At 52.1% G+C, this 10,318-nt stretch overlaps 1 protein-coding gene across 7 annotated transcripts in view; it reads left to right on the top strand.

Moving 5' to 3' along the window:
• Positions 1-10,078: 10,078 nt before the first annotated feature.
• GTF2IRD1 (GTF2I repeat domain containing 1) overlaps positions 10,079-10,318 on the top strand; it is a 151,954-nt gene continuing 151,714 nt past the window's right edge. For 2 of the 7 annotated variants that reach the window (XM_024250256.3, XM_024250251.3), the window contains exon 1: positions 10,089-10,205. In XM_024250256.3, coding sequence (XP_024106024.2) covers positions 10,182-10,205 — 24 coding nt within the window. In that variant the 5' untranslated portion in view covers positions 10,089-10,181. Of the gene's footprint in view, positions 10,206-10,318 lie in introns of all 7 variants that reach the window. The other 5 variants (XM_024250255.3, XM_024250254.3, XM_024250252.3 and 2 more) reach the window with 5 other exon arrangements.

Genomic DNA, 10,318 nt, shown 5'->3' with positions numbered 1-10,318 from the left:
GAGGCATGTGCCACCGTGCCTGGCTAATTTTTGTATTTTTTTTTTTTTTTTTAGACAGAGTCTCACTCTGTCATCCAGGCTGGAGTGCAGTAGTGCGATCTGGGCTCACTGCAAGCTCCGCCTCCCGGGTTCTTGCCATTCTCCTGCCTCAGCCTCCCGAGTAGCTGGGACTACAGGCGCCCGCCACCACGCCCGGCTAATTTTTGTATTTTTAGTAGAGACGGGGTTTCACTGTGTTAGTCAGGATGGTCTCGATCTCCTGACCTTGTGATCTGCCTGCCTCGGCCTCCCAAAGTGTGGGATTACAGGTGTGAGCCATTGTGCCTGTCCTAATTTTTGTATTTTTAGTAGAGACCGGGGTTCACCATGTTAGCCAGGCTGGTCTTGAACTCCTGATCTCAGGTGATCTGCCTGCGTCAGGCTCCCAAAGTGCTGGGATTACAGGCATGAGCCACTGCGCCCAGAGGAACAAAAAAGAAAGAAAAAAAGAATCCTTTGGAGCAGGGTGGAGAGTCAGGCTGGGAGCAGCGGAGGAGCCACAGGGCTACAGGACCCCAGGCACACGGCACTCCTGTCTCCACCCCCTCCTCCAAGCTCTGAGAGGCAGTGACCTCACGCTACTTCCTATCACAATATTTACCAACAGCGCTGCAATTGAGCCAGGCAGCTTGGCAATTATAATCATGTTATCATTATTGCTGATAATTCTGATCATAAGCATAAATTATAAACAGGATCAAGGCGCAGCGGGTAGGAGCAGGCGGCGGGGACACCTCTGGGAGGGTGTGGGAGTGAGACTGCCCTCCCTTCCCACTCAGCCCCTCCCGGCCCCTCCTGCTTCTGGCCAAGTATTCCCTCCCGAGGTCCAGCCCAGGGATACTGACCATGACTCCAGGTGGGCCTTTTCCTGCCAGGGTCCCGGGGCTGTCCTGACCACCTCTCACGGAGCCCCGCTATGCCTCACACAAACTATTAAGGTGCAATTATTGCGGAGACGGTCGTTCCAAATTGATCTTTCAGTTACTCCACAGCTGCAACCATGGAGACGGCCCCAGCTCAATTACATGCCTCTCTCTGTTCTTTAAAGATTGCAGCGGAGGAGAATAGGAGAAGAATGAGGCAGTGGTACCGGGCGCAGGGACGCTGAGAGGCAGAGGCGACGGAGCCAGAGACGCGGGATGGGGACAGATAGAAAGCAGGGAATATGGAGACCCCCAGAGATAGAGAGACAGAGACGGCGGAACTAACCGAAATGGAGAGAGAAGCTCAGAGATACCCCAGGAGAGACACAGACCAGAGACAGAGAGAGACAACAGATCTGAGGTAGCTGGGAGAGATACAGGCTCAGAGATGGAGGTCGGGGAATGACAGAGAGCTGATGTAGACAGACAGACAAAGGCAGAGAGATTGGAAGCAAGAGGGCTGGACAGGAAGGATCAGAGGCCAAGGCAGAAACAAGGGACTAGAAACAGAACCCCCTCTATGTCCCCTACATCTTTTTAAATTTCTTTTCTTTGGAGACAAGGTCCGGATTTATCGTCCAGGCTGGAGTGCCATGTTGTGATCTTAGCTCACTGCAGCCTCCACCTCCCGGGCTCAAGCCATCCTCCCTCAGCCCCTCAAGTAGCTGAGATTACAGGTACATACCACCATGCCCAGCTAATTCTTGTATTTTTAGTAGAGATGGGGTTTCACCATGTTGCCCAGGCTGGTCTCAAACTCCTGGGCTCAAGCGATCCTCCTGCCTCGGCCTCCCAAAGTGCTGGGATTGGAGGCGTGAGCCACTGTACCCGGCCACCCTGCTACATCTTACATCATGAGAGGACTACATAAAAGACAGCAACAAGCAGGTGGAGAGAAACAGAGAAAAACAGACCAACGAGTCACCCGACAGCAGACTGATGAAGACTGTTTTCACTCATTCATTCATGCATTTGTTCATGCAGCAAACGTTTGCAGAGTTTACCGTAGTTGGTGCCGGGCACAGCAGACACCAAGGTGCTCACAGACTCCTCAAATCTGCCCCCACATGGAGCTTAGAGTTTAACAGGTGAGTCAGACAGGGATCAAATAGGCACTCAAGCAACATAAAATTTTCACTGGGGTTGGGCGCGGTGGCTCACACCTGTAATCCCAGCACTTTGGGAGGCCAAGGCAGGAGGATCGCTTGAGGCCAGGAGTTTGAGACCAGCCTGTGCAACAGGGTGAAGCCCCATCTTTACAAAAAATAAAATAATTAGCTGGACGTGGTGGTGTGTACTTGTAGTCCCAGCTATTAGAAAGGCTGAGGCAGTAGGATCGCTTGACCCCAGGAGGTCAAGGCTGCAGTGAGCCATGATCGTGCCACTGCATTCTGGCCTGAGCAATAGAGGAGCTAAGGCTTGGTGGAGCGGCCTGAGGAGGCGGGCAGGAAAGCCAAGGAGGACCTGGGTAGAGGCAGAGTGAACACAAAAACATCGTGCAAAGGCCACTCTCATTCACTAATGGAAAGCAAAGGTTTGGATCCAAAGTTCTGGGATCACAGGCATAAGCCACCATGCCTGGCCCTTGGAAATAAATGTCCTAGAAGGCCGGGCACAGTGGCTCACATCTGTAATCTCAGCACTTTGCGAGACTGAGGCAGGAGGATCACTTGAAGTCAGAAGTTTGAGACCAGCCTGGCCAACATGGTGAAACCCTGTCTCTACTAAAAATACAAAAATTAGCCGGGCATGGTGGCAGGCACTCATAATCCCAGCTACTCTGGAGGCTGAGGCAGGAGAATCGCTTGAACCAGGGAGGCACAGGTTGCAGCGAGCTGAGATCGTGCCACCGCCCTCCAGCCTGGGCGACAAGAGTGAAACCCTGTCTCAAAAAAAAAAAAGAAATATTCTAGCATGTGCTGAAACTCTTGGCCCAGTGGGTCTCTGATGTGGAGGGGAGGGCAGCATATTGAGTTGGTTCACTATTCCCGTAGGGCTGGAGGGACGTGGCCTCAGCATCCCCCACTCCCTCCCCAAGCTGAATAGGGTGCCCTCTCTGGCCCCCATACCCAGAACCCCTTCATCACTGCACGCAGCCCACCTGCTGACCCAGAGCTCCCAGGGGGCAGGGACTGGGTCTACGTGATGCCCAGCACAGAGAGGGTGCTTTGGTGGAATCATATCTCAGGGCCAGCGTGGCCCAGCCCGATGCCAGTCCTGGCTGCTGGTCTGGGCCTGGGCAGCCGGTGACAGAGGAGCTGGTGCTGGAAGCTTGATGGCTCAGGGGACGTGGCCCCAGTAGACATGGCTGTGGGCTGGTGCTCCACAAATGTCAGCGTTTAAATGGCCCTCCAAGAACATGAAGGTCCATGTACCCCAAACTTTAATGTGCATTGGAAAAATCTGGGGACTGTGTTTTGTTTTATTTTATTTATTATTTTATTGAGATAAGGTTTTGCTTTGTTGCTTAGGCTGGAGTGCAGTGGTAGCACACTGCAGCCTGGAACCTCTGGGCTCAAGCAATCCTCCCACCTCAGCCTCCCAAGTGGCTGGGACTACAGGTATGTGTCACCATGACCAGCTAATTTTTTCCTTTTTAAATATTTTGGGGCTGGGCATGGTGGCTCACACCTGTAATCCCAGCAGGAGGATCACTTGAGGTCAGGAGTTTGAGACCAGCCTGGCCAACATGGCGAAACCCCATCTCTGCTAAAAATACAAAAATTAACCAGGCGTGGTGGTGTATGCCTGTAGTCCCAGCTACTTGGGAGGCTGAAGCAGGAGAATCGCATGAACCTGGGAGGTGGAGGTTGCAGTGAGAGCCGAGATCGCACCACAACACTCCAGCTTGGGTGACAGAGCAAAACTCTGTCTCGCAATCTGCCAGGCTCGGGCTCCCAAAGTGCTGGGATTACAGGCATGAGCCACGACGCCCGGCCTCATGTAAAGTTTTTAGCAGCAATAAATTAGAGTCAGCATTCAATAATTGTCAGTTGCTACTTTAGCATTTTCTTGTCTTTTGTTGTCTTTTCTTTTCTTTTTGAGATAGGGTCTTACTCTGTTGCCCAGACTGGAGTGCAGTGGTGTGATCACAGCTCACTGCAGCCTCAAATCCTGGGCTCAAGCAATCCTCCTGCCTCAGCCTCTCGAGTAGCTGGGACTGCAGGCGTACGCCACTATGCCTAGTGAATTTATTTATTTATTTATTTATTTTTTAGAGATGGGGCTCTCACTATGTTGCCCAGGTTGGTCATGAATTCCTGGCTTCAAGTGATCCTCTCACCTTGGCCTCCCAAAGTGCTGAGCTTACAGGCATGAGCCATCACTCCCAGCCTCAAGTCTTATTTTTAAAGAATAAATAGCGGCTGGGCGCGGTGGCTCACGCTTGTAATCCCAGCACTTTGGGAGGCCAAGGCGGGTGGATCACGAGGTCAGGAGATCAAGACCACGGTGAAACCCCGTCTCTACTAAAAATACAAAAAATTAGCCGGGCGTGATGGTGGGTGCTTGTAGTCCCAGCTACTCGGAGAGGCTGAGGCAGGAGAATGGCGTGAACCTGGGAGGCGGAGCTTGCAGTGAGCCGAGATCGCGCTACTGCACTCCAGCCTGGGTGACAGAGTGAGACTCCATCTCAAAAAAAAAAAAAAAAAAAAGAATAAATAGAAATATATCAGATAAACTTGTCATCCTGAAAAGACAGGGAAAACCAGGCAGACAGGAAAAAGGAATGGCAGGTGTCTGGCCAGGAGTCTTCAGGGCCACATGCGGCCTCCACACACTCCTGGGCTGCTGTGGGTTTGGCCTGCTTTTGCGGTCCTGCAGTTTGCTCCCCTTGGGGGCACTGGATTCACCATCCTCACCTTTGGTCCTTTGTGGTCACATCTGGGGCAGCAAAACCCAGGTTCCCTCTGAAGTTGCCCCCAGGTCCAGAGAACGGTTACCTTGTTGGAGATGACGAGGCAGTCCATCTACCTGCTCCCAGGTCCCCTTGGCATGTTTCCTTCAAGGAACCAAGAGAGAGGAGGGGAGAAGTGGTCCAGGATTGGGGGAAATAAAGTGACACTTACAGTAGGTCAGAGACCCAGCCTGAGCCCGAATGCCAGGGGAGCTGAAGGCTAGGTTCATATGGGCATTGCTTCCTGGTGGCCAGTTCTGCACTGGGCCAGGAGGAAGAGGCCAGCTCGTGCTTTAGGAGTTCCTTAGTGGATAGACAGGATGCCCAGGTACACACTCACTTCTGCAAATCACCTGCATCCTGCATTCCCATCTGTGAAATAGGATAGTCCCGTCCACCAGCCAGAGGGTCCTCAGTAAAGTTCAGTGGACAAGAGTGTGGATGGCAAAAGCTTTACCAGGCCTCAGTTCCTGTGACTGCGAGGCAGCAGAGAGGAAGGCGTGAGAGGGGCCTCAGTTTCCATATCTGCCTAGTAGGGGGAACCTGGCCAGGGCCCACAGGAGAAGAGCTGGGGCCTGTGAGGGGCAGAGGTGATTGGAGTCTGGCGATGTGGGGTTCTTTGCGGTCAGGGGGCTTGACAAAAGGAAAAACTTCTATGAATGGGGACAAGCCACTGGCAAGAATTTCTCTTTTTTTTTTTTTTTTTTTTTTTTTTTTTTTGAGACAGAGTCTTGCTTTGTCACCCAGGCTGGAGCACAGTAGTGCAATCACAGCTCACTGTCACTGCAGCCTTGACTTCCCCAAGCTCAAGCCATCCTGTCACTTCAGCCTCCTAAATAGCTGAGACTACAGGCACGCACTACAACACCTGGCTAATTTCAAAATTTTTTGTAGAGATGAGGACTCGCTATGTTGTCCAGGCTGATGTTAAGTGATTCTTCTGCCTTGGGCTCATAAAGTTTTGGGATTACAGGTGAGAGCCAGTCCAAAACCACCTTAACCTTACCATTCCTTTCCTCTCTTTCTTTCCTTCTTTTCTGTCTCCCCTCCCTCCCTTCCTCCCTCCCTCTCTCCCTCCCTTCCTTCCTTCCTTCATTTCTGTTTTTGACAAGTTCTCACTATGTTGCCTAGGCTGTTTTCAAACTCCTGTGCTCAAATGATGCTCCTGTCTCGGCCTCGTACAGTGCTGGGATTGCAGGTATGAGCCACCGCGTCTGGCTAGACTCTCACCTCTCTTCTCTTCCCTTCTCATCTCTTCTCTTCTCTTTTCTCTTCTTGTCTCTTCACTTCTCTTTCCCTTCCCTCCCTTCCCCTTCCCTACCCTCTTCTTTCTTTCTTTCTTTCCTTCCTTCCTCCTCTCTCTTTCTTTCTTTCCTTCCTTCCTTTCTTCCTTCCTTCCTTTTTTCCTTCCTTCCTTCCTCCTCTCTCTCTCTTTCTTTCTTCTTTCCTTCCTTCCTTCTTTCTTTTTCTCTCTCTCCTTCCTTCCTTCCTCCCTCCTTCCCTCCCTCCTTCCCTTCCTCTCTTTTTCTTTCTCCCTCCCTTTCTCTCTCTCTCTCTCTCTCTCTCTTAGAGACAGAGTGTCACTATGTTGCCTAGGCTGGTCTCAAACTCCTGGGCTCAAGCGATCCTCCCGCCTCAGCCTCCTAAGGTGCTTAAGCCACTGTGCCCGGCAGTGTTTGCTACAGTGGTTTACAGTAACAGAACATTTTTCCACTAAACTCCTCTCTCAATGAAGGAAGCTGTTGTTGTCCTTCTCAGGAGAAGGAACTGAACTCGACAACAATGTGAATGATCTTGACCTTGTCCTTAGGAAGAGCAATTCAAGCTAAAACTCTGAATTGGACTTAGTTACTAGATGAAACCAACCAATAAAACAATCAAGAACTATCCTTGATCACTTACTATGCACCAGACACCACACAAGACATTTTTCCTCCATTGTGTGTCATTTGACCCTCACAGCGATCTTACGAAGCCAGTTCTATCTTTGCTGCATTTTACAGTGGAGGAAGCTGAAGCCCAGAGAGGCTGGTTGACTTGGCCTAGGATGCACGGCACATGTGGAGCCAGATGTCATTCCCAGATGTGGCCGAGCAGGGGCTGGATGTGCCAGTGTTGTACCACACTGCCCCCTGCTCTCTGCCTGGGTGAGGCTGGGGTCATGCTGGCTGTTTGGCTCTCAGGGAGCAGAGAGGTCTCCCAGAGGCTGCAGGGAGCACGCCCCTTGAATCACCCCTGTTCCAGATTCTACCTGCAGAGGGCAGTATTGAGCATACACTGATGCTTCCCTACCAAGCCTCAGTTCCTCCAAGCCCTGGGGTGTAGGACCTGGGGTCAGGGAAACATTTGGCCTTCAAACTAACTGGGCCCACGGAGGGCGTGCCCTAGCCCTGACACCTCACGGGCCGGTGCAGACATCATGGGGGTACCACGAGTCAGTGTGCGGCAGCTCTATCCTTTCGCCCAGACCCAGCAGCTCCACTCACAGGGCCGCATGTTTTTGTTTTTTGTTTTTTGTTTTTTTTGGCGGGGTGGGGAGACAGAGTCTCGCTCTGTCACCCAGACTGGAGTGCAGTGGCACAATCATAGCTCATTGAAACCTCCAACTCCTGGGCTCGAGCAATCCTCCTGCCTCAGCCTCCTAAGTAGCTGGGACTACAGGTGCACACCACCACGCCCAGCTAATTTTTTTGTATTTTTAGTAGAGATGGGGTTTCGCTGTTGGCCAGGCTGGTCTCGAACTCCTGACCTCAGGTGATCCACCCACCTCGGCCTCCCGAAGTGCTGGGATTACAGGCGTGAGCCACCGCACCCGGCCAGGGCTGCATGTCTTTAAGTACGTGACTTTACCCCCACTGTAACATGCGGCCAATAGTACCCACCTGGCAGACAGCGCAAGGCTCAGAGAACTTAAATGCAACCAACCCAACACCTAGGAGATGCTTGACAAGCAGGGGCCAATCACCAGTGTTATCTACCATGGGGGCCACACCGTGGTCCAATGAGAAGCTGCAGGGGGAGGGAAGTGGAGACTCACAGAGGAAAACTGACTTGCTCAAGGTCATGCAGGTGATTAGACAAAGAGGCAGGGGCCAGGTGCAGTGGCTCACACCTGTAATCCCAGCACTTTGGGAGGCCAAGGCGGGTGGATCACGAGGTGAGGAGTTTGAGCCCAGCCTGGCCAACATGGTGAAACCCTGCCTATACTAAAGATTAAAAAAAAAATTAGCCCAGCGTGGTGGCGCGCGCCTGTGATCCCAGCTACTCGGCAGGCTGAGGCAGGAGAATCGCTTGAAACTGGGAGGTGGAGGTTGCAGTGAGCCGAGATCATGCCATTGCACTCCATCTTGGGTGACAGGGAGAGGCTCCGTCTCAAAAAAAAAAAAGAAAAGAAAAAGAGAGGCAGGGTGGGAGAGGACCTGCGTCTCAGGGGGCCACACAGGAGGGTGCCTTGAGATGTCCCAGGCCTCCTTACCACAGGAGGGTGGCATGGGATGGAGGGAGCATTCGTGACTTCATTCCCAACCCTGACACTGCCCAACAACATCCTCTGTGGGCATGAGGGCCTCTCTGCGCCCTGCCTTGTGCTGGGCACTGCAGATGTGGCCTGCCTGGGAGGAGCTCTCAGTCTGATGGGCTTGTGGGTTTCCTATAGGAGACCTGGTCAGCCAAAGTTAACCCTCACCAAGTTCCTGGTGTGTGTCCAGGAGAGACCCCAGTGTAATTGTCTGACGGGTGTTCTTGCCGCTGCACAGGAAGAATTCACTGAGACCATGGTATTGCAGCAGAGAAATACTTTTATGTTTCTTAATTTTTTAAATTTTTTAGACAGTCTTACTCTGTCTCCCAGGCTGGAGTGCAGTGGTGTGATCTTGGCTCACTGCAACCTCCGTCTCCCAGGTTCAAGCGATTCTTATGCCTCAGCCTCCTAAGTAGCTGAGATCACAGGTGCCTGCCACCACGCCCAGCTAATTTTTGTGTTTTTAGTAGAGACGGGGTTTTACCATGTTGGCCGGGCTGATCTTGAATGCCTGACCTCAGGTGATCCACCTGCCTTGGCCTCCCAAACTGTTGGGATTACAGGCGTGAGCCACTGTGCCTGGCCTAATTTTTGAAACAGAGTCTCACTCTGTCACCCAGGCTGGAGTGCAGTGGCTCAATCTTGGCTCACTGCAACCTCCACCTCCTGGGTTCCAGTAATTCTCATGCGTCAGCCTTCTGAGTAGCTGGGATTAAAGGCATGCACCACCACACCCGGCTAATTTTTGTATTTTTAGTGACCGGGTTTCACTGTGTTGGCCATGCTGGTCTTGAACTCTTGACCTCAAGCAATCCGCCCAACTTGGCCTCCCAAAGTGCTGGGATTACAGGCATGAGCCACTGAGCCCAGCCAAAAGCGTCTTATTAATGCAGAGCTAGCCAAGCAGTAGGACTGGAGTTATTACTCAAATAAATCTCCCCAAGAACTCAGAGGCTAGGGTTTTTATGGATAATTTGGTGGGCAAGGGCCCAGGGAATGGGTACTGCTGATTGGTTGGGGATGAAATCACAGGGGTGTGGCAAACGGTCCTTATGCACTGAGTCGGTCTCTGAGTGGGGACCACAGGACGGGCTGAGTCATGAGTCACACAGGTCCAGGTGAGTCAGTCGGTTGCCAGAATGCGAAAGTCTGAAAAACATCTCCAAAGACCAATCTCAGTTTCCACAATAGAGATGCTATCTATAGGAGGAAGTGGGGAACTCACAAATCTTGTGATCTCTGGCCATATGACTCCTGAGCAGTCAGATTATAAAAACGATGCGTAGGTTTTAGCAGCGTCCAGGCCCCTCCCATAATCCTAATCTCACGGCCTTTCGTTAGTTTTACAAAGGTGGTTTTGGTCTCTTGTATAAAAAGCAGGTTAGGTTTAAAGAGTAACTATTATCATCCTTGTTTCAAAGTTGAACTATAAACTAAATTCCTCCTCCGGTTAGCTTGGCCTATTATGCCGCGGAATGAGTGAGGACAGCCAGCGCGTGAGGCTGGAAGCAAGATGGAGTCAGCCACGCTAAACTTCTCTCACTGTCATAATCTTTGCAAAGGCAGTTTGACCAGGAGGCTGTGGGGAGACCTTGTGGGTTTTGCCAGGACCTGGGAGATTCTCGATCTATGTTTGGCTGTCCTTCTAAGCCAGAAGCTCCCTGGGATTGGGGCCTGCCTGGGGTGAGTCCCTCCCTCCCTGCCATGCCCAGTCTAGCCAAGGCCTAGTTCAGGGCTCAGGGCACCACGTGGGGGAAGGACTGTGTTCCTTGTGCTGAATTAGGATTTATGGCTTTGGGGCCGGATGGGAGGCGTGCGCACTGATTCAGTAAGAGCGCTGCTGTGGTGTGTGTGTGGTTGGTGGGAGCGGGGCGGGCGGGGGGCGGGGGGACTGGTTGGGGGGACAGGGGTAAAAGCCTATCAGAGGTAGGTCCCAGCAGA

The sequence above is a fragment of the Pongo abelii genome, chromosome 6 (assembly GCF_028885655.2).
Source record: "Pongo abelii isolate AG06213 chromosome 6, NHGRI_mPonAbe1-v2.0_pri, whole genome shotgun sequence".
Lineage (NCBI taxonomy): Eukaryota > Metazoa > Chordata > Mammalia > Primates > Hominidae > Pongo > Pongo abelii.
The sequence above is the reverse complement of the archived record's forward strand: the minus strand, read 5'-3'. Positions and strand labels throughout refer to the sequence as shown.